At 36.0% G+C, this 24,690-nt stretch overlaps 1 protein-coding gene and 1 long non-coding RNA gene across 14 annotated transcripts; one reads left to right on the top strand and one right to left on the bottom strand.

Moving 5' to 3' along the window:
* Window positions 1-1,737: 1,737 nt before the first annotated feature.
* LOC131610724 (uncharacterized) lies at window positions 1,738-8,047 on the bottom strand. 13 transcript variants are annotated; one of them, XR_009286609.1, is made up of 15 exons: window positions 7,785-8,047; window positions 7,618-7,703; window positions 7,396-7,517; window positions 7,190-7,314; window positions 7,007-7,105; window positions 6,571-6,731; window positions 5,869-5,982; window positions 5,676-5,765; window positions 5,225-5,592; window positions 4,705-4,944; window positions 4,552-4,625; window positions 4,395-4,456; window positions 4,182-4,277; window positions 3,035-3,087; window positions 1,741-2,818 (listed from the first exon to the last, which is right to left on the bottom strand). It is a non-coding gene; the product is annotated as an uncharacterized LOC131610724 (long non-coding RNA). The 13 variants fall into 13 exon arrangements; XR_009286604.1 differs by having other exon boundaries at window positions 1,744-3,087; window positions 5,225-5,275; window positions 5,355-5,592; XR_009286612.1 differs by having other exon boundaries at window positions 1,738-3,087; window positions 7,400-7,517.
* Window positions 8,048-9,674: 1,627 nt separating this feature from the next.
* Window positions 9,675-10,846, top strand: LOC131615095 (uncharacterized). The gene is made up of 2 exons (XM_058886600.1): window positions 9,675-9,737; window positions 9,866-10,846. The coding sequence occupies exons 1-2, from the start codon at window positions 9,675-9,677 to the stop codon at window positions 10,844-10,846; spliced, it is 1,044 nt and encodes a 347-aa protein (XP_058742583.1).
* Window positions 10,847-24,690: the final 13,844 nt, after the last annotated feature.

Raw genomic sequence — 24,690 nt, forward strand, 5'->3', positions numbered from 1 at the left:
CTCTATCATGATGGGAAACACTTGCTCTTTTTTTTTGAATTACTAGTAACAAACCCGTGCGTTCGCACGGGTTCTGGTATGGGACACGCATTTGTTTCAGATGTATATTTTTAATAGAAAATATTTGATACCAATAAAAAGTTAATAATTGAATGTATAGTAAAAAAATCTGGTACTCGTGAAAAAATAATAATCGAATATGTACAGAAAAATGTCTGGTACCCGTGAAAAAATAATAATTGAATTTATAGAAAAATGTCTTGTACCCATAAAAATATTTAGATCAATAAGATTGTTTAATAAAAAAACTTAAAAATTTAACTAAAATGACATATATTTTATAAACACGTTTAAATATCTATGGAGTATGCATTTTTTATATATATGCATCAATTATACAAATAATTATTAATAATTAATTTCTATATATACTTTTATCATACAAGTAGGTATCCAACTACCATCACTATTCTAATTCATCCCAGAGTATTATTTTTTTATCCCACGTGGATGTTGGCTTGTTTACCCGTGCGTTCAAATGGATTTTGGTCAGATTACCCGTGCTTTCACACGGTATTTGCTGTGTTAACGCATGAGTACTGGTATGATACACACATTTATTTTAAAATGTAGTAAATATAAAATAATAGAAAGACAAAAAAAATACCAACAAAGTTTATTATTTTAAAAAAAAATAATAAATTGGTGTCTATAATTTTTATATATAAAAATATTTGAATCAACAACATCATTTATGTTGGGTCATTATTTATAAAAATATTGGAATCAAATAGTAAATTTGTTTTTAATATTATTCAATATTTTGATCAATAACTTCGTGTTTTCGTTATTAATGTCGTGTTCTAGTTATTATTTAATATTATGATTAATAACTTCATGTTTCCGTTATTATTTAATATTTTGATTAATAATTTCATATTTTTATTATTATTATTATTTAATATAAATTTTTATAATTTTTTAATTTTAGAAATGAAGTGGTCGTGGGCCTCCCCACCCCAACCTCATTTTATTTGTGAGGCAGATCAATATTTTTCAACCGTGCCATACACAATATTTACCGTGTTCTATTTTTTGTGCGACTCCTATTAAGATATATATTTTTTTCATATTTGTATTAGTAATTCACTTTTTCATGTCAATATTTAATATTATATTAAATATGTGCACTTCCTCTTATTATTAAGACCCATAGTTATTTATAAATATTTTTTAAAGAAAAATGGTCAATAGATTGAATAGATTTATTTTATTTAATGATCTTTAAAAAATAGTAGTTGATTTTTTTAATAAAGGTTGATATTACGTAAAATATTTATCCAACAATGTTTATCCGAAAGCCAAACAATCCGTTTTAACCCACCCGTTTACCTTTTTTTTACTACCCTTTTAATCGATTTTGTCCACCCTTGCCTTGCTGCATATTGACAAATGTATAAAAAATAAATAAATTTAATATAAGCACGAATATTAGAAATTATTCCTAACATTTTTGATAAATATAAACATAAATTTAATAAATAAATCATTTAATAAACACTAATTTAATATAAACATAAATTTAATAAATAAATCATTTATTTATTTTAATGTAATAATTTTTAAATTTGAAAATTGATAAAGATATTTTCGTTATAAAGATATGTCATTTAAAGTCTATTAACTTTTTAAAAGATAATAAATTATTTTGATATTTAATTCAATTTAATTACTTTTAATTTTCAATAATTTCATGTTGTTTATTATTTTAAGACTCTTTATTTAGTTGTTAAACTCTTAGTTAAATTCTTATATTTTTAAAAGATTCTATTGATTATTATCAACAAAAAAAAAAGATTCTATTGATTGTTCAACAACTTTCTAAAATCACTTTATAAGAGTGAGACTTTAACATTATAATTCCTAAATGTTGGTTATTATTGTGTCAAACATTTCTTTTTTAATTGGCAGTTATACAATACTATGTTTGTAACTGTTTCCTTTCCATAAAGACTTTTTTTCATGTTAAAATCTCAACATTATGGAGACATATAACCTGATGCACCAACCAGATAAACTAATTCATATATCAATTCAGAGTCTAGGATCTTGCCAATACTTAACTATTCAAGCACTTTTCCTTCGGGTACAGTCCACAACTCATAACCAGTTTGATTTGGATTTGCTGCAGTTATAAGTTCAAAGCATTCTCGCAATCAACACATCAGTAGCAGTTGGTTTGAGATTGGACAGTCCATATTTCAAGCTTGGTATTTCAAAATTCTTAAAATTAAAAACAAAAATTATATGCTTTCAACAATGTCTGATTTCAATCCAACAATTATTGATGTACTCATTCTGAATTTGTGACCAATCCAAATCCAACAATTTATTTAGGTATTGTATTCATAATTCATAAGATTATCTTCCCTTTCTTTCTTAGAATAAGGTGTCATCATAATACAGCTTGGAACAGAAACTTATACCAGGACATTATATATATATATATATATATATATATATATATATATATATATATATATATATATATATATATATATATATATATGAGTCATATCACATGCAATATTTTCATAATAATGGATATAGTATATTACTTTACAACAATCATGTTAATAACCAAAATGATAGAGAAGTGGAAGTTGATCCCTATGGACTGTTGAGGCAGAGACATTGATTGGATGCATCATTCTCGTCAAAAGGAGAGACCTTTACTCGTTAGTAAATCAAACTCTGATCGGTTTGAAATCACTGTCCGAGACACTAAAATCAAGCCAATCTACAGATTGCAGTGACGCTTGCCAAATCATACAAGTCAGTCACTTAATATATGACTTTTATAATCTTAGCATGAAATGTGCATCTTTCATACAGATAGTTCTCACGAGTCCGATGTTATCCTTTTCTTTCTGTTATTCTTAAACTATGAGCAAATAAATTTCTACCAACATCTTTTCAATCACTGTTATAATAACTCTTCCATTAAGAAATAGTGCTAAAAAGAGATACTTACAACTTAATCTGTCACAACTGCATATCTCTCAGCTAAGGAGGCAAAGGTTTTTCCTATTTAGTGAGAAAAAACAGTTAGCATAATGCAAAATTGTTAAACAAAATAAATAGGAAACTGAAATATATATGAATCTAAATTACACTATCAAATGGTGCTAATATCAGTTGCGGCTAGAAAACGTATATAAGAAGGAAAATATTATTGATGAGAAGAGCAAAACACCTGATAATTGACCTGTTTTTTGAGGATTCTATGTGCTACCCACAAGATCCATCAACACTCAAACCCAAAAATTATGCAAGGAACCAAAAATATTAAAGAAATGCACCCAATACCTGGGTCTATTAGTCTAAGAATACTCTTCCCGTTAATGACTAAGATGAGCAATATAACTTTTTCTACTAAAATACATAGTTATAGTTGCAACAAAAATCAATTTTGTTACACGGGCAAAAGAAATGCAGCTACAACATTTAAACAACATGCATGTTGTGTTTATTTACCTAAATTAAGAACATGTATCATTTATCTATTTATTTACATTTTAAGAATTTTATCATGTTGAGTACAAATCATTGCTCAAGCTGAGGATTAAAAATTATGATTATGATTAATGCTTATCATAAGAATCAGAGATGAGATTAAAATGAAAAAATACATTACAACAATCTTCTCAGTATTTCCAATATGTTACATAATCTTGTGGAAAGCTGCAACCTTTTGAATACTAACAGAACTCATCAATTAGCCACCAAATACTTTGCTAATCATATGCAAAGAGTAAATACAAATACAAAAATCTAAGTGATTTGGTGGATCAGGATTGAACCCCTCAAAGACTCTTTAATGATGAGTTCCTTGATATCTTCGGTGAACATCGATTCCACGAAGTCAAAACTCAATAAATAGAAATTAGAAAATAAATAAACACAACTTATCACTACTAACCTATCATTCAAATTTCAGTTAGCTATTAATAGTTCACAAGTGAAACTAATGCAATCAAACCACTAACAGTTTCAATACCATGACACCATCTTTTGCAAACTAAGACATCTCACTAATCAAACTAACATTCAACCCCAAATCCCATCAAAAGTTTCAATACTAACAACAAATAAGAGTAAAAGAATTTCATTTTGCATACATCATGGACACTTTCAAACGCTGAGATCATGGCCTGGATGCTACCGGTACATTTAACAGCTCGATCTACACCTCCATTTATCATTTCAGCAATTACCTGCAAACCTCACATCTCAATCTCTTTGTATAAAAAACAAACCACATTTTAATTCATAACATCATACTCAAAATTATAATCGAAAACAAAAATATAACAAATTATCAATGAACTAACCTTTTGCACAGGTTTGTCATGCTCTTTTGGGTTTACAAACTCATTTACCCCAAACTTCTTAGCTGCCAGAAAGAAAAGAATAAGAAATGCCATCAAGAAATTGAAATTATGTTGATCCAAAACTTCAAGGATTTCAGAGACAAAGAAAGCATTGTACCTAATTCAAATCGACTGGAAACTAAATCAACTCCAATATCTTTTGCATACAATTGTGTCAAACAATCCCTGCAACTATCATTAATAGAGAGATTAGGCCTTAGTACAGAGTACAGATATTGTCAAAATTTTGAGAGATGTTCAACAATTGGACCTCTATAACTCCTCCTTTCAGTCCTCAGAGTTGAATTTAGACAATCACGGTCAAGGTAGTAAGGGACAAACTTGCCATGCTTTTGCAATAAAGATCTACGAACAGCCTGGGTAGGATGAGCAGTTAAGACCCAATCAACAATTTGGCTCTTCAAAGCATCAAAGATTTCAAATGGCGACCTCGGCACAACGATTCACGCCTCATTCGGTTGGACATTCTGTTGTCAAATTCTGCAAGGACCTGCGAATGCATAAACAACAATGTTGGTAGTAGTAGAACACGGTAAATAGTTTCATTATTGTATATCAGTAGCACGCAGCAGTATAACACAAACAACAATATTGCTAGTAGTAGAACATAGTAGTTCAGTTCTCTAACTAACGATCCAACAGAAAGTTACAGATAAAGAAAATCACTAACAAAAAAAGGCTAATCAATGGATGTATATAAAGTTGTAGTATTATATATCCTCAAAAGTTGTTAACACAGTTACTAAATTTTTGAGCTTTGATTCTCGCACCTTCTCGAGCAAGGACAATTAACAATCCAATGGCCATTGTAATACATCACTCTGCAAACCAGAGTTATCAGCCTTAGCCATTGTAATACATATTCAGCTTCACTTCTAATGTCATATTTAGAATACTCACTTTCAGCTTCAGAATATTCGTTGGAGTTAGCAGAGAAAGGTTGGGCATCACTAGTAGCAGATGCAGAGTATGTTACAATAGAAAATGAGTCCCCAAACCCAAAATTAGACATTGCATCGGCATTAAAACCGTCTGATTGGGATGGTTCAATACTCTGATGTGCATAGTGTTGAGATTGAGCAGTTTCAACAGAACTATCGGCCTTGAATGGTGAATCACCAAATGGATCTTCAAAAGACTGCCAAAAGTTAAACCAAAGGATATATTATTTTGAATGAAAATTAAAATTTTAACAAAGACATGTGAATATATCTTACAAACCATTCAAGCTACCATGTATTGCTATTACATTGGTAATCCCATGAAACTAAGCTTCATACCATGTATCTTCTTTGATGTCTCATGCCTAACCTACAAAAAGACCATGTTCAAGTCATTACATTTCACATAAACAATTCAAAACCAATTCAACATACATCATCTTCTAAACAACCCTCATTAATCTGGAGTATACCTATAAAACCAGTTCAGAACCAAAGCGTCATATGCACTCGGTCATGTTCAAACAGCCGGCCAGACGCGAGTTCATTCCGTGACAATGCAACTTCCACTCATGAACAACCACAACCTGCATAGACATATACACAATCAAGTTAACACGTTAACATCGTTCGAAACCGTAACAAAATCCAGTCATAATTCAAGGCATACAATTATCATACCATGAAATAAACAAAACATCTCACATAGAAACCAAATTCAGATTCAGCCCATTCAATACAAATGAAAAGCCAATATATAATTCAAGCCTCATTCCAGCCATGCATATTTTCTTTAACAAAACTATACCTGTGCATATCATACTTTCATGCCAAGCATTCCCCCTGACCCAATTCAAGACAACTTGCACCATGGGCCAAATAATATGTCAAATACAACACATGCCAGCTATTATATATGCACTTTAACAATAAACTACCCTGGCACACAAGCTTTAACCGAACAATGATTCTGACCTAAACGAATTGAATCCAGCATAACAAATATTTTGACACCCACATAGCCCAAATAACGAATATTTTGACATCCACATAATGAATCCCAAATGCATATGGATAATGGAGAAGGTAATGCAATTTTAACCAACCATATAATGTCATAACAATACTTCCAAACATGAACTCATTTAAACACATCTTAAGAGGAATGCACTTACACTCAAGAAATGGTATGAAATCCACAAGCATTGTATCATCATTGTCAGTCTGCAGCCATGGCTTAATAGGGACACCGTTTTTCAGGTTGTAGGCAACTCTCAAAAGCATGGCCACTTAAATACAAAACTTTTGCAGGATTCCTGTTTAGTTTTATAAGATCCTGCCAATGAAGGACAAGAGTGGAACATTTGATTAACAATATTCTAAATGCCACATTTGTGCAGTATCATAATAAAATGGTAAGAAAAAGTGGAGGACATAATATTTACAATTATGTTATAATAATATTCTTTAGGTATAAGTTGTACTTTGGCTAATAGTTACAATCGAGACATATGTTCTCTATTATAAGCAACAATCAGTCATAAGCTTACTGCAAGAGTATATATAAATGATTTAAGAAAGAATAATACACAAATATAAACTTATACATACTCTATAATGTTTCCCATCCAGATACATAGTAGTAGGCCTTGATAGCCTGTAGATAATGCAGTGTTTGGGATCCAACCTCTCTATAACAGGATCTACTTACTGCAGAAATCAGCCAAAGCGTGAGCATATGAATAGTAAAAGATCTAGCCTCCTCTAAAACAACTCTATGATAGCAATTTCTACCTATTAGATCTAGCCTCCTCTAAAATAATCTCAAACTCATTTTGAGGAAGAGAGCCGATAGTAAATAGACTTTTCTCCCCGTCATATGGAAATTCCTTTCCAATCATGTCAGAAGCACATCTCTCCTGTCAAACATGAATATCAGCATTAAATCAATTTCTTTACATAAAATAGAAGAGTTTAGGCAAAACAATAGTTGGTATTACCTACTCATCAATCATTTCTATAATCTCACATGGTGTCGAAGTAATTCTCCATGTTCAAGCATTTCATGAATAATCTTCACGTTCAGCTTAAAAGTAAATGTTGGTTCACCAAAGTTCTAAACCTAAACAAATCAAATCAAATAGAATAAGTTAATAACAAAACATAAACTGAAAAAGTCACACATAAACCATTTTGTGTCGAAGTAGTTTCAACACGCTTACGTATTTCATGAATAATCTTCACGTTCACCTTCACCATTGAAAGTCAGATGCATAACAGTAAATGTTGGTTTTCCAAATTTCAAAACCTAAACAGATCAAATAAAAGAGAATAAGTTAATAACAAAACTAAATTGAAAAAGTCACACAAAAACCGTTTTGTATCTGACCACCACGCTCGTCGTCGGAAACACACTGCCGCCACCAGAGATCTGCCACTGAGAAACCGTTCATCGCCGTAAAATTGTCGGAGTTTCGTAGATTAAAAGAGATAAGAATAACATATTTGTTGAAGAAAAGAAAGAGAGAAAAAGAAAAGAGAGGCGACAGAATAGAGAAGAAAGAAGAGGAAGAGAGAGGCAGTGAAAAAGAGAAGAAAGGAAGAGGTAGAGGAAGAGAGAAGCAAAAATAAGAGGAAGAAAGAGAAAGTGATTTTGCATTTGGGAAAGCAGAAATTCAATAAAAACTAAAGCGTTTGCAAATAGAATGGAAGCTTGTTAAACCATCCACGTGGCACCCTAAAAGAGCAGCAGGGTATTTGAGGAATTTCCAGAACAACTAATTTTCTTATATGATAGATTAGTATGTTGACACGTGACAAAATTTAAATTTAAGAATTTAAATTTATCATAGCATTAATTTAAAGTAATTTTAATTTAAAAATATTTGATTGAATTGGTAGATTAGAGGTCAAACGCAGATTTTTTCGAACTGAACAGGCCGACTCATATGGGTTAATCCATTTAGACAGCTTTATTCGGGCACACAAAAATGATAATGCTATTAGAGAAATTAATGTTTGCAGTCCCGCACAAAAATACCTGGTTTTTTTAAATAAAATATTACATTATTTCTAATAATTAAAATTTTAATTATTTAATTTGTTAGAAAAAATTTAAAATTTGAAATTAAATATTAGTCTTTTTTTACAAAAGGTATATGGAATACAATGGAGACAGTAAGTCAAGTCTAGCATTCAAAAAAAGACAATAAGTCAAGTGAAGAATTTAAAGGTGGAATCTTTGTATGAAAGTAGGAATCAAGATTCATATGCTGGGCATGTTACAGTACTGATACTATTTTCTATTTTTTGTGTTGATTCTGAAAGTAGCTAACCAGAGCGTTTGAATTTTGAATAATGCATAGTTAAAAGAAGAATGTGGGGGGCCATGATGGGCCGGGTCTGGTAGTAAGTCTCATGGGTTGAACTGGATGGAGGGCCCAAAATAGACTATTTTCCAGAAAAAATTACAAAATTGAATATGAAACTATAACTATAGAATCTTTTGAAACTTCCAATAATTTAGTATTGTAAAGTGAGAGATATCAATTTGGGGTAAAGATACACTCCATTTCTTACCCTCCATTTCTTTTCCATTACTATAGTTTTTTTTATATATTACACGTATTTCTAAGACATGTGACACATATTTATTATTTATTTAACTTTATGCACAAAAAACTATAGTAATGGAAAAGAAATAGAGTGTAAGAAATGGAGTGGATCCTTACTCATCAATTTGTACATGCAAGTCGTAATTCCAAATTGATATGTTTGGGCCACCAAGGACTAAGAAAAAAATTCTATGGGTATCAGGGACAAAATCTTCCGAGACAATAATGAGGATGAATAGATTTTAGATATGATTTATAATGCGCTTTAGAATAATGTTGTTCCACGCATTATATATTTACTTCCTCCTAGTATGGAGAATGACAATGGTGTTTGTCTTTGGCCAAGAGATAGATCGAAAAGATTTATTGTTGAAGAAGTATATTATTTATTAGCAGGACATTACTAGATGAAAATGTCCCAAATTAAAAGAGAATTTGGAAGTTGGATGCTATCGAGTGAGTGAGAGTTTTCATGAGGCAAGTTTTGCACATAAGATTCTTACAAATTGGTGTATGGCTAAATGACATTTGAAAGAACCTTGTTGCACTAAATGTGACCAATTTAAGGAAACAACAATGCATGTCTCTGAGACTTTCCGCTAGCTATAAATATTTGGGCTCATTTGGTGGATATTGATAATCGCGGAAGATTCTTAGTTGGAACAATGCAACAAAGGATTGAGTTTACTTTAACTCAAGAAATTGTTCAAAATGGTGATAATAAAATGGTGATAATATGTGGATAGATGTATGAGCTACTACTTGTTATTGAATTTCACAGTGGTGAAATAAACCATTTTAAGATGGCAATTATAAAAGTATGTAGAAACATTGGTGTTTTGTCTTTTGTTTGCAGATGAAGGACTCTCTTTTGCCAGGCCCGTCTTCTGCTCCAAACTCTAAGGTTTGGAAGGCAATTTGGAAAGCTCCGGTAAATCCGCGAATTCGTAACTTCCTGTGGAGATTGGCAAAGAACATCCTACCCACCAAGGACAATTTGAGTAGGAGAGGAACGATCTTGGATACCATGTGCCCGTTTTGTGCTGCAGCCCCTGAAACGGCCCAACACTTATTCTGTCAGTGCACCTTTGCCCAACAAACTTTCTTCTCATCTATCCTTAGTTTCAGAACTGAATCCAGGCTTGATGTTAGAGACTGGTTATTTAGTATGTTGTCCTGTGGTGATGTCTTCAGCACTCAATTGTTGGCAACCTTGTTGTATCGTATTTGGCTGGCGCGAAATCTCTTGATTTTTAAAAATCAATTGGCTGATCCGGTGACAGTGGCCCAAGAGGCACTTAACTGTGTTTCAGATGATAATAAGTCCTTGCTTGTTTCGCCTTCCAATAATCTTTCTATGCAGGAGGAGTATAGCCCAAAAAATGTCCACATTCTCAATGTTGATGCGGGAGTTTTCTCTCCGAACTCAATTGCTTTTGGTTGCGTTCTCAAAGCCCCAGATGGTGGTGTTATTCTATCGGCATGCAGGAAGGAGGCTTTGAATACAGACCCGTTGACGGTAGAAATGTTGGCTATTCGCTGGAGTATCCGTTTGGCTTTGGACCTAAAGATTGAAAGATTGGTGGTGCAGTCGGATTGCCTCAATGTTGTAGATTGTGTTAACTCTGTTGCGGTGTTTGCTACAATCGAACCGGTCGCTGAAGATGTTAGATGTTTATTGAGTCATTTTCTTTTTGCTTCTCTTATGTATGTGGGGCGTAAGTTTAATACTGAAGCCCATAGTTTGGTTGGTGCTGGAAATATCCTAGGCTCAAAAACGTGGATTGGGGCTATCCCATCCCAAAACTCTATTGTAACTGCTGTTGCTTCTGCTTAATAGAATCTTTGTTCACATCAAAAAAAATAATAATAATAATAATTTATAAAATATGGGTTTGAGCACTTCTAAACAAACAATTGATGTAAGTTGATATTCTCATATGTATGGGTGGATGTTTTTCAATATTGATTGTGTTGTTACAGGTGGTGGTGTTATTTGTGATAGCAATGGTAGGTGAAATGTTGAATATATATAAATTAATTAAAAGCATATATGTAATAGTTGTAAATATATGTAATAGTAGTAAGAGAGAGAGACCTCGATAAACATTTTTAAATGTTTAACTGTGAAATTTTTTATTGTTACGACGCTTGTCAATATTAATTAAATATTGTAAAAAAATTATAATAAGATATATTGGTAATAAGAAGGATTCTATTTTGAAGTATTTATGATTAGCTTTTGAAAAAATCTCATAAACCTAAACCCTGAATCTATAATAAGGGGAAGGGTGGAAATGAAAAAGAAAAATCTTGCATGCGATAAGGATCAATAATAAGGGGAAGGGTAAGGAAAAACCTAAACCGTATCAAATTTTCATTGATATTTCTAAATTGATCAATAAATCTAAAAATAACCTTTACTTATAAATAAGGCCGGAGTAGTATGTGGTTATAAAGAAAATAATATTTTTAGTTTATTAAAATAAGAGAAATTATTTGGCCACCTCCCTATCTTCTAGTCCACCTCTGGTGAAAACCCCATTATACCCCTGACTTCGGAAATGAACTTCCGAAATGCATGAAAAAGGTGTTTTCGGAAGTTCATCTCCGAAAGCGCCTTTTTTTTTTTGAAAAAAATGTCTTATTTCGGAAGTTCATTTCCGAAACTACAATTTCAGAAATGAACTTCCGAAATAAAACGCGTTCTGCAGATTAAGCAGAACTCTCCCCCTCCCCCAAATCATTTACCCTAATCATCATCAAACACTTCCATAGGCGAAATTTCTGCAGAAGCAAGTGTGAAGTAGCCAAACTCTTCTTCCAAACTCAACCAAACTCATCATTAAACACTAATTGGTAAGTTTATCATTGTTTTTTCAAGTTTTAGATCTATTTGATTAAACTATATTAGGGTGTTTAGAATCTGAAAAAATGACATTAAGATAGCTTAGTACTGATATTAGGATGTTTAGTAGGCAAAAAAATGGATTTGGTTTAGGTTTTTGGGTCTGCCATTGGAGGTTGCAGAGAAGCTCTGCGTGGGGGTGTTTCGGAAGTTCATTTCCGAAAACACCTTCATCCCAGTTTTCGGAAATGAACTTCCGAACTGTACCAGAAGTTCATTTTTTTTTGTTTTTTCATTTGTCTCGCATATTAATCGATTTCGATTGTTTACAGGATCATGTCAGACCAGCCAACACGCATCAGACAGGGGAGAGAGTCCCAGACTGCGTCGGCTAGACGCGAGCGGGCGGCGGCGCAGCTGGCGTCGACCCAGGGACGGGGGCAGGGACGGGGACGCCGTGTCCGCGTTCCACAGGACTTGGTGGAGAGTTCATCTGCTTCAGGCTCTAGGAGTAGGCTGGCTCGGGTATCTTTTGTTAGAACGAGATTTGTTCTGATCAATTATCTTAGTTTTGATGATAACAATAATATGAATTTTGCTTAAGATTATATGGTACTCTAATCCAATGCAATTTCCTTTTCAGGAAATATATAAAGAGTACGCATAATTCAGCGCTCAGAAGCTTTGTCTCAAAGGGTTCAGCATGCAACATCAGAACATGGTCTGGCAAGACATCAGAAGATGGTCGAAGCAGAATCAGAACATGGGTCTATGGAAGCATCAGAAGAACAAGAGAACAGAAGCACTGAAGTTCTGATGGTATCACGCTCAGAAGCACTTCAAGGTCAGAAGATCAGAAGATGCTATGCACCAAGCTGTTTGACTCTGATGATATTCAAACGTTGTATTCACAAACATCAGATCAGAAGAAAGTACAAGTGGCAAGCTACGCTGACTGACAAAAGGAACGTTAAAAGCTATTCTAGGCTACGTCAGTAGACACAGCGTGAACAAGGCTCGAGGTAGTTGACAAAAGCGTATAACATTAAATGCGATGCTGTACGGAACACGCAAAGCATTAAATGCACTCAACGGTCATCTTCTCCAAACGCCTATAAATATGAAGTTCTGATGAGAAGCAAGGTTAACGATTCCGCACCAAAAACAATTCAAATTAACTTGCTGAAACGTTGTTCAAATCAAAGCTCAGAATCTTCATCTTCATCAAAGCTCACTACATTGCTGTTGTAATATATTAGTGAGATTAAGCTTAAACGTTAAGAGAAATATCACAGTTGTGATTATCGCTTTTAAGAAGCATTTGTAAACTCTTAGAATTGATTACATTAAGTTGTAAGGAACTAGAGTGATCGTGTTGATCAGTATACTCTAGGAAAGTCTTAGGAGTGAACTAAGCAATTGTAACTAGAGTGATCGTGTGGATCAGTAGACTCTAGAAAAGTCTTAGAGGGTATCTAAGCAGTTGTTCCTGGAGTGATCAGTGTGTGATCAGAAGACTCTGGAAGACTTAGTTGCTGACTAAGTGGAGAACCATTGTAATCCGTGCGATTAGTGGATTAAATCCTCAGTTGAGGTAAATCATCTCTGCGGGGGTGGACTAGAGTAGTTTAGTTAACAACGAACCAGGATAAAAATAACTGTGCATTTATTTTTATCTGTCAAGTTTTTAAAGCTACACTTATTCAAACCCCCCCCTTTCTAAGTGTTTTTCTATCCTTCAATTGGCATCAGAGCGCCGGTTCTAAGGTGCAAGCACTTAACCGTGTTTAGAAAAGATTCAGGAAGAGAAAAACGCTTCAGTAAAAGATGGTTGATGAAAGTGAAAAGTCTACACCTACACCTGCATCTACATCTGGCTCTGCTGAGCAATACAACGGTAACAATGGTTATACTAGACCGCCGGTATTTGATGGTGAAAACTTTGAATACTGGAAAGATAAACTGGAAAGTTACTTTCTGGGTCTAGATGGTGATCTATGGGATCTTCTGATGGATGGTTACAAACATCCAGTAAATGCCAGTGGCGTAAAGCTGTCAAGGCAAGAAATGAATGATGATCAGAAGAAGCTTTTCAGGAATCATCATAAATGCAGAACTGTTTTGCTGAATGCTATCTCTCATGCTGAGTATGAGAAGATATCTAACAGGGAAACGGCCTATGACATATATGAGTCCTTGAAAATGACTCATGAAGGAAATGCTCAAGTCAAGGAGACTAAAGCTCTAGCTTTAATCCAGAAGTATGAAGCCTTCAAGATGGAGGATGATGAAGACATTGAAAAGATGTTCTCAAGATTTCAAACTCTTATTGCTGGATTGAGAGTTCTTGACAAGGGATACACCAAGGCTGATCACGTAAAGAAGATCATCAGTAGCTTACCCAGAAGATGGGGTCCTATGGTGACTGCATTCAAGATTGCAAAGAATCTGAATGAAGTTTCTCTGGAAGAGCTTCTCAGTGCCTTGAGGAGTCATGAAATAGAGCTGGACGCAAATGAGCCTCAAAAGAAAGGTAAGTCTATTGCATTAAAATCAAATATCAAGAAATGCACTAACGCTTTTCAGGCTAGAGAAGAAGATCCTGAAGAATCGGAATCTGAAGAAGAAGATGAACTGTCTTTGATCTCCAGAAGGCTAAATCAACTCTGGAAGACCAAGCAAAGGAAGTTCAGAGGCTTCAGAAGTTCAAAGAAATTTGAACGTGGAGAATCGTCTGATGACAGAAGATTTGACAAGAAGAAGGTCATGTGCTATGAATGCAACGAGCCTGGACACTACAAGAATGAATGTCCAAATCTTCAGAAGGAAAATCCCAAGAAGAAGTTTCATAAGAAGAAAAGTCTTATGGCAACCTGGGATGAGTCAGAAGATGATTCAGACTCTGAAGATGAGCAGGCTAACTGTGCGCTGATGGCGACAGAAGATGAAAGATCAGAATCTACATCAGAATCAGATTCTGAAGAGGTATTTTCTGAACTTACTAGAGATGAGTTAGTTTCCGGTCTAACTGAACTTCTGGAACTCAAGTCTCAGATTAGTCTCAAATACAAAAAGCTAAAAAAGCTATTTGAATTTGAAACAAAGAAGCTTGAGTTGGAGAATTCTGAATTAAAAGAAAAACTTTTAAAATTATCCAATAATGTTGGATCTCCTTCTGATTCAGAACAATCCACTCCTAGTCTAAACCATATTCTGAAAGAATATGATTTAAGTTTCAGGAAGTTCTTATCTAGAAGTATTGGCAGAAGTCAGCTAGCTTCTATGATATATGCTGTGTCTGGAAACAAAAGAGTTGGCATTGGTTTTGAGGGTGAAACCCCATACAAACTTGAACCTGTTGATGAAATGAAATTCACATACAAGCCATTGTATGATCAGTTCAAGTATGGCCACTCTCATGATATTAGGCACACTTCACATGCTCAAAGTTTTCACATAACACACACCAAAAAGCATGTGACACAACCTAGGAAATATCATGAAACTCACATTAAGAATTATCATGCTGTTCCTCCTATTGCTTACAATGTTAAACCCAAGTTCAATCAGAACTTGAGAAAATCTAACAAGAAAGGACCCAAAAAGATGTGGGTACCTAAGGATAAGATTATTCCTATTGCAGATATCCTTGACTGCAAAAAGGACAAAGCACAACATGTCATGGTACCTGGACTCTGGATGCTCGCGACACATGACAGGAAGAAGGTCTATGTTCCAAGACCTGGTGCTTAAGTCTGGAGGAGAAGTCAAGTTTGGAGGAGATCAGAAGGGCAAGATAATTGGCTCTGGAACTATAAAGTCTGGTAACTCTCCTTCCATTTATAATGTACTTCTTGTAGAAGGATTAACACATAACCTCTTATCTATCAGTCAATTGAGTGACAATGGTTATGATATAATCTTTAATCAAGAGTCTTGCAAGGCTGTAAATCAGAAGGATGGCTCAATCCTATTTACAGGCAAGAGGAAGAACAACATTTATAAGACAGATCTGCAAGATCTTATGAGTCAGAAGGTGACTTGTCTTATGTCTGTTTCTGAAGAGCAGTGGGTCTGGCACAGAAGATTAGGTCATGCTAGTTTGAGAAAGATTTCTCAGATTAACAAACTGAATCTGGTCAGAGGACTCCCTAATCTGAAATTCAAATCAGATGCTCTTTGTGAAGCATGTCAGAAGGGCAAGTTCTCCAAACCTGCATTCAAGTCCAAGAATGTTGTTTCTACCTCAAGGCCATTAGAACTCTTGCACATTGATCTGTTTGGCCCAGTCAAAACAACATCTGTCAGAGGGAAGAAATATGGATTAGTCATCGTAGATGATTATAGCCGCTGGACATGGGTAAAATTCTTGAAACACAAGGATGAGACTCATTCAGTGTTCTTTGATTTCTGCATTCAGATTCAATCTGAAAAAGTGTGTAAAATCATAAAGGTCAGAAGTGATCATGGTGGTGAATTTGAGAACAGATCCTTTGAAGAATTCTTCAAAGAAAATGGTATTGCCCATGATTTCTCTTGTCCTAGAACTCCACAGCAAAATGGAGTTGTAGAACGAAAGAATAGGACTCTACAAGAAATGGCCAGATCCATGATCAATGAAACCAATATGGCTAAGCATTTCTGGGCAGAAGCAATAAACACTGCATGCTATATTCAGAATAGAATCTCTATCAGACCTATTCTAAATAAGACTCCCTATGAATTGTGGAAGAATAGAAAGCCCAACATTTCATATTTCCATCCTTTTGGATGTGTATGCTTTATTCTGAACACTAAAGATCATCTTGGTAAGTTTGATTCCAAAGCTCAAAAGTGTTTCCTTCTTGGATATTCTGAACGCTCAAAAGGCTACAGAGTATACAATACTGAAACCTTGACTGTAGAAGAATCAATCAATATCAGGTTTGATGATAAGCTTGGTTCTGAAAAACCAAAGCAGTTTGATAATTTTGCAGATTGTGATATTGATATATCAGAAGTTGTTGAGCCAAGAAGCAACGCATCAGAAGCAGAACCTCTCAGAAGCAAAGAATCGGAAGATCAAGTATCAGCTTCTCTGGAGAATCTAAGCATATCTGAAGAACCATCTGTCAGAAGATCATCCAGACTCATCTCTGGTCATTCAGAAGATGTCATTCTTGGAAAGAAGGATGATCCAATCAGAACAAGAGCATTCCTTAAGAACAATGCAGATTGTCAATTAGGTCTTGTATCTTTGATCGAGCCAACTTCTGTTGATCATGCTCTAGAAGATCCAGACTGGATAATTGCTATGCAAGAAGAACTGAATCAGTTTACAAGGAATGATGTTTGGGATCTTGTTCCTAGACCAGATGGATTCAATATAATTGGTACAAAATGGGTCTTCAGAAACAAGCTCAGTGAGAAAGGTGAAGTGGTAAGGAACAAAGCCAGACTGGTGGCTCAGGGTTATAGTCAGCAAGAAGGGATTGACTATACAGAAACCTTTGCACCAGTGGCCAGGTTAGAATCTATTCGTCTATTAATTTCATTTGCCACTCAACATAACATCACTCTCTATCAAATGGATGTTAAGAGTGCCTTCTTAAATGGTTATATAGATGAAGAAGTTTATGTCCATCAACCTCCTGGTTTTGAAGACTCTATGTCTCCTAATCATGTTTTTAAATTAAAGAAATCATTGTATGGATTGAAACAGGCTCCCAGAGCTTGGTATGAACGCTTAAGTTCTTTCCTTCTGGATAATGGTTTCACTAGAGGAAAAGTGGACACTACTCTCTTTTGTAAAACCTTTAAAAGGGATATTTTAATTTGTCAAATATATGTAGATGATATTATTTTTGGAACATCTAATGCTACACTTGGAAAGGAGTTTGCTGAGTCTATGCAGGCTGAGTTTGAAATGAGCATGATGGGAGAACTCAAGTATTTCCTTGGAATACAAATAAATCAAACATCAGAAGGAACGTATGTTCACCAAACCAAGTATGTGAAGGAACTTCTGAAGAAGTTTAATCTTCTAGACTGCAAAGAAGCCAAAACTCCTATGCATCCAACATGCATCCTAGGTAAAGATGAGGTAAGTAAGAAGGTAGATCAGAAGTTATACAGAGGTATGATTGGATCTCTTCTATATCTGACTGCTTCTAGACCTGACATTCTGTTCAGTGTTTGTTTGTGTGCTAGATTCCAATCAGATCCTAGAGAATCTCATTTAACTGCTGTTAAGAGAATTCTAAGGTATCTGAAAGGTACTACTAATGTTGGCTTAGTTTACAGAAAATCTAAAGAATACAACTTAGTAGGATTCTGCGATGCTGACTATGCTGGAGACAGAATTGAAAGAAAGAGTACTTCAGGAAGTTGCCAATTTCTTGGAAGTCATTTGATCTCCTGGTACAACAAGAAGCAAGCAACTATTGCTCTATCAACCACAGAAGCAGAATATGTCGCTGCTGCTGGTTGCAGTACACAGATGCTCTGGATGAAGAGTCAGTTAGAAGATTATCAGATATTTGAGAGTAACATTCCTATATTCTGTGATAATACTTCTGCTATATGTTTATCTAAGAACCCTATTCTTCATTCAAAAGCTAAACATATTGAGATTAAACATCATTTCATAAGGGACTATGTTCAGAAGGGTGTTATATCTTTAAACTTTGTTGATACAGACCATCAATGGGCTGATATCTTTACAAAACCCCTGGCTGAAGATAGGTTTAAGTTCATTCTGAGGAACATCAGTATGGATTTATGCCCAGAATGAGGAGATGAGAAGTTCTCATGTATGAGTATCTTCTGAAGTGAAAGTGGATTATTTTTTTTAGAAGTTCTGATTGAAATCTTTTAGAAATTATGATTCGGTTATTACTAACGTTTCATTGTCTAAGTTGATTCAGAACCTCTTTTAAAGCAAAACAGCTGTAACGTTTTATCTCGGGATGGTAAACCTGTCGTTACTGTTCATGGATAAGCGCGCGTGCAGTTGAAGGGACGCCGACCATAGGTAATTGTGCTAGTCACCTCATTTGTCTTTATTATCTCTCCTCACGTCACGTAACATTAAATGCTTTTCATCATTTACTCTCTTTCAGTTTTTCTTTTTATAACTCTTCAAACGTTTTTTTTCTCTCTTATATCTCTCTCTCTTTGCATTCCTCCTCAAGATATTTCTCTCTCTCTTCCGTTTTTCTTCTCTTGCTCAAACAAGTTTTTCTTCCTTTAAAAATCCTAGCTCAAACCTAGCGTTCATCCTAAGTCTGTTGAGGATCTATGACTCAAAGGCGACAGATCTATGCATATCTCGGAATGGCTCTCCTAATACCTCTCAAGTCAGACCTCTTCTTTGATGTTGTTATCAACTTTCACCCAAAGACAGAAGACTTTCTTGAGTTATGGGAGGAGGTTAAGAATGATATTCTTAACTTCTATGTTGAGGGAAAGCCCCGTTTGCAACATTAGCTCTCTGTCTGTGAACTGTCCCTCTCTTCCTCTTTGGTCACTTGGATCTCTTCTACAGTGGAGGTTCTAGTCTGGAAGACAAGAATCCACAAGGATTCTTGATGGGTTGACACAGAGCGTGTCCTGCTAGGGTGCTGTTTTTAATTTTTGTAGTCATTTCCTCTTGGGATGACTTTTTATGTATTTGCTAGGAATGTTTCTCATCTTGTTAAACATAGGAACCTTTTGTAATATCTTTTGATTATCAATGAAAAGTTTCTTTGTTTTTTTTACATTCCAGTGTTTTTATTTGTCGTTTTATGCATCTGAATCTTTTTTGAAATATTCTTTTTGATGTTATGACAAAAAGGGGGAGAAAGATAAATGATAAATGATTTGATTAAATCTATCAGTTGCTGGGTAAAGCTCCCACATATTCACTAACAAGAACTGCAAGTTCTATATGGTTTAAGTGTTTTGCAGGTATAAAGAAATGAAGAGAATCTTCAAAGCAAACACAAGAAGCAAAACCATGGAAACTGAAGCAAGCTGAGTGCTGTCAAGCTTCAGAAATCAGAAGCAAGAAAGAAGATAGAATTTGATCCATATTCGTCTATTTGATTTGACAAAATTCTATTTGCTCTGATATATTATTTGCTCTGATACATTATTTTAGCCTATATGGCTCTGATACATATTATGTGTTCAAATATACATTTTATGTTCTGACTCGTTCATGCTGACTTTTGTCGTTTAGTTTTTGTTCTGTAACATTTCAGGATGTAGAGATGCTCTGATGATGCTCTGGTACATTCAACAATGTTCTGATACAAATCTAGCATGAAGTGATGTTGGTAGAAATTCAAAGCTCTGAAGCTATCCGAGGGAAGCAGAAATCAGTAGCTGTGAATGTTCTAAAGATCCAGAAAACTCAAGTTCTGAAGCTGTCCTAAATGGAAGCAGAAATCAGAAGCTGTGAATGTTCAGAAGATCAAAGAAATTCAAGTTCTGAAGCTGTCCTAGATGGAAGCAGAAGTCAGAAGCTGTGAATGTTCAGAAGATCAAAGAAATTCAAGTTCTGAAGCTGTCCTAGATGGAAGCAGGAATCAGAAGCTGTGAGTGTTCTAGGAATCTAAAGAAATTCTAGTTCTGAAGCTGTCCTATGGAAGCAGAAGTCAGAAGCTATGAATTTTCTGAACACAGAAGCTTATATGATCGTCTCTACCGAAATAATCAGGGAAGTCTTTTATTAAAGTTCTTCGAGTATTTATTTCAGGGGGAGATTATTTATCTCAGGGGGAGATTGTTAATCTCAGGGGGAGACATATTCATATGCTTATGCTATAGCTGTGTAATTTGTCTTTTGCCGTTTATTCTTTCTGATCGCAAATTCATATCATTTATATATGTTTTTGTCATCATCAAAAAGGGGGAGATTGTTAGAACGAGATTTGTTCTGATCAATTATCTTAGTTTTGATGATAACAATAATATGAATTTTGCTTAAGATTATATGGTACTCTAATCCAATGCAATTTCCTTTTCAGGAAATATATAAAGAGTACGCATAATTCAGCGCTCAGAAGCTTTGTCTCAAAGGGTTCAGCATGCAACATCAGAACATGGTCTGGCAAGACATCAGAAGATGGTCGAAGCAGAATCAGAACATGGGTCTATGGAAGCATCAGAAGAACAAGAGAACAGAAGCACTGAAGTTCTGATGGTATCACGCTCAGAAGCACTTCAAGGTCAGAAGATCAGAAGATGCTATGCACCAAGCTGTTTGACTCTGATGATATTCAAACGTTGTATTCACAAACATCAGATCAGAAGAAAGTACAAGTGGCAAGCTACGCTGACTGACAAAAGGAACGTTAAAAGCTATTCTAGGCTACGTCAGTAGACACAGCGTGAACAAGGCTCGAGGTAGTTGACAAAAGCGTATAACATTAAATGCGATGCTGTACGGAACACGCAAAGCATTAAATGCACTCAACGGTCATCTTCTCCAAACGCCTATAAATATGAAGTTCTGATGAGAAGCAAGGTTAACGATTCCGCACCAAAAACAATTCAAATTAACTTGCTGAAACGCTGTTCAAATCAAAGCTCAGAATCTTCATCTTCATCAAAGCTCACTACATTGCTGTTGTAATATATTAGTGAGATTAAGCTTAAACGTTAAGAGAAATATCACAGTTGTGATTATCGCTTTTAAGAAGCATTTGTAAACTCTTAGAATTGATTACATTAAGTTGTAAGGAACTAGAGTGATCGTGTTGATCAGTATACTCTAGGAAAGTCTTAGGAGTGAACTAAGCAATTGTAACTAGAGTGATCGTGTGGATCAGTAGACTCTAGAAAAGTCTTAGAGGGTATCTAAGCAGTTGTTCCTGGAGTGATCAGTGTGTGATCAGAAGACTCTGGAAGACTTAGTTGCTGACTAAGTGGAGAACCATTGTAATCCGTGCGATTAGTGGATTAAATCCTCAGTTGAGGTAAATCATCTCTGCGGGGGTGGACTGGAGTAGTTTAGTTAACAACGAACCAGGATAAAAATAACTGTGCATTTATTTTTATCTGTCAAGTTTTTAAAGCTACACTTATTCAAACCCCCCCCCCCTTTCTAAGTGTTTTTCTATCCTTCATCTTTTTCCCGCCAGCAAGAGGAGGAGGATGAGGATGAGGAGGAGGAGGAGGTCATACCGGATGTTGACCCTCCAGTCGGAGAGGAGGAGCAGGAGGAGCAGGAGGTGGATAGCTTTCCGGGAGGGCCTTTTGACACTTCCCTGCTGATTCACTACCAGGATCACGTCGCTCGGCGGATCTGGGAGGGAGAGGTATTTTTTTTAACTTAGCCGTTTATTTGTCACCATTTTTTATAATTTTACCGTTTATTTCTCGCTTATTTGTTTTTTTTTAACAGGAGAGAGAGCCATTGAAAATGGTGAACCACTCCAGGAAGATTTTCGGTCTGTTTAAACCAGCAGCTCCGTGGTTTAACGACCACGTGCGAGGTTCAGGGCTTAGCGGGCTCTGCATGACCGGGTACACCACCATCAGCACCGGCATGCAGGGGGCATTTGTGGAGCGCTGGCACAAGGAGACGTCATCTTTCCACCTGCCGGTTGGGGAGATGACGATCACCATGCACGACGTGCAGTGTCTTCTCCACCTGCCGATTAGGGGGCCGCTGTTAACCCACTCCCGGATCCAGAGGGTCGAGGCCATCGAGTGGATGACGCTCTATCTGGGCATGGAGGAGGAGGTTGCTCACTTTGAGTGCGCCACGACATCTGGGCCTCATATCCGGTTCACCACACTGAAGACTTATTTTGAGCACCATCTGGACGCGGCTGCCGAGGCCGAGACTGCGGGTGACGAGCTGTTCACACAGTATCACCGCGGCTGCGCTCTTCGGTGCTGGTACATGCATGTGGTAGGCGCTGCATGCTTTGTGGACAAGAGCGCCAGGTACGTCGACGTGACCTACCTCCGCTATTTCATGGACCTGGATACCGTTCACCAGTGGAACTGGGGGGCAGCTACTCTGGCATATCTCTACCAGAAGCTGAATGAGGCCTCCAACTGGAGGACGAGGCAGCTGGTCGGATCCTGCACTCTGCTTACGGTACGTTTGATTTTAACACATTCTCGTATTTATTTATTTATTTATGTTTCGTATTTATTTTTAATACATTATCGTATTTGTGTTTCAGAGCTGGATCATCTCCTACTTCTCCCGCATCCACGGCTTTCACATCGATCCTGCGTACGTTGACGCCATGCCCAGGGCCGCCAGATACGCCCTCCAGAGGGGGAACGATGCGGTGGGACCATACCGCCTGTATCTGGACCGCACGATGCACGACGACGTCACCTGGAGGCCGTTCGCCGACTATGCTCAGGTTGTCCCCTTCGACGGGGTTGCTCTATATTCAGGCTGGTTGGCATGCGGGACCGGCATCATGGTCCGGTATCTTCCGCAGCGGTGCATGCGGCAGTTTGGGTTCGTGCAGATCATACCCAGGTCACCCTTCGAGGCTGCTCCTGACACAGTGACCAGAGTGCAACTCACTGCCATATGGGAGGAGTGGAAGCATCATGTGGTACCGGAGGAGTACCGCCGCATGCGGGTCACCCAGGACTGGCACAGTGTGGAGGGGTACGTCACATGGTTCTACCAGGTGTCCCATCCTCTCTTGAGACCCGACGTTCCCGGCGCTCCTAGGCCAGCACACGAGGAGATCCTGGAGAACCGGCAGGCGGAGGATGACCACGCCATTGATCTCTTTCCGATCTGCCAGCGGATAGAGATGCTTGGGCGGGACGCGTTGGATCGAGGTGTCATTCATCAGGGCGGACCAGAGGCAGTCGCCGTGATGGAGATCATCGTCACTGATGCGGGCCGTGCGGCGGGGTACAGGCGGCAGAGGAGGGCCCAGGGTGAGCGGGTTAGGCACACCCAGTAGTGGTGGGGTTTATTCATTTTTTGATTTTGGATTGTATATTTAGCACACTATTTTTATTTATTTCGGTTTGTATATAATATTTTCATATTAGTATTTTTTTTGTTTATTTATCATATTAGTGTTTTCAGTCTATCTATTGTTTATTTTATTTGCTGGTAACGTTTAATTAAAATGCGGTTGCGTTTAAGAAAAAACATAAAAAAAAAAACACAGTTTCTGCATAATTCGGAAATGAACTTCCGAATTCACCTCCCATGAGGTGTTTTCGGATGTTCATCTCCGAACGCACCCCCCATGAGGTGTTTTCGGAGATGAACTTCCGAATCAAGGAAATTTTTTTTAAAAAAAAAGCGCTTCGGAAGTTCATTTCCGAAGCAGGGGTAGTTTGGGAATTTCGCTGGGGGTGACCCCCCATAGGGAGGTGGGTAAAGAAATTTTCTAAAATTAAGGTATTTTGAATAGTTTATGTGTTTATATTAAGATTGTTTAAAAAAATTAGAGAATTGAACCAAACTATTGATTAATGAATCAAACCAGTGATTTCCAAATAGTTTAAGAATCAAACTGAACCATAATTAACCGGACTAAAATTGAAATACTTAAACAAAAATTAATTACTTAAATATATGATATTCATGGTATCGTTCAACGAATAAAATGAAATGAACCTAGTTGAATCATAAGAAAAATTCAAAAATATAATAATTCCATTCAAAAAATACTACTAGTAGTTTGGTTCCGTTCGGAATCTAAAACCGCTATATCAAAACTATGTATAAGGAGCAATAAATAAACCGTATGGGGTTAAATTTTATTTCTTTGTAATACTACTCTCTTTTAAATTCGGATTATCCATGCCAAATAAAAGAGAATATGTTTTTATTTTTCCATTTTTTACAAGCAAACTTTTTAAAT

The sequence above is a fragment of the Vicia villosa genome, linkage group LG6 (assembly GCF_029867415.1).
Source record: "Vicia villosa cultivar HV-30 ecotype Madison, WI linkage group LG6, Vvil1.0, whole genome shotgun sequence".
Taxonomy (NCBI): domain Eukaryota; kingdom Viridiplantae; phylum Streptophyta; class Magnoliopsida; order Fabales; family Fabaceae; genus Vicia; species Vicia villosa.

Bases quoted from the DNA above. Each gene is read 5' to 3' on its own strand.
- LOC131615095 (XM_058886600.1), top strand. From the start codon at position 9,675: ATGCAACAAAGGATTGAGTTTACTTTAACTCAAGAAATTGTTCAAAAT. The intron at 9,738-9,865 runs GTGATAATATGT...TTTTGTTTGCAG, and splicing joins AAAATGGTGATAATAAAATG to ATGAAGGACTCTCTTTTGCC.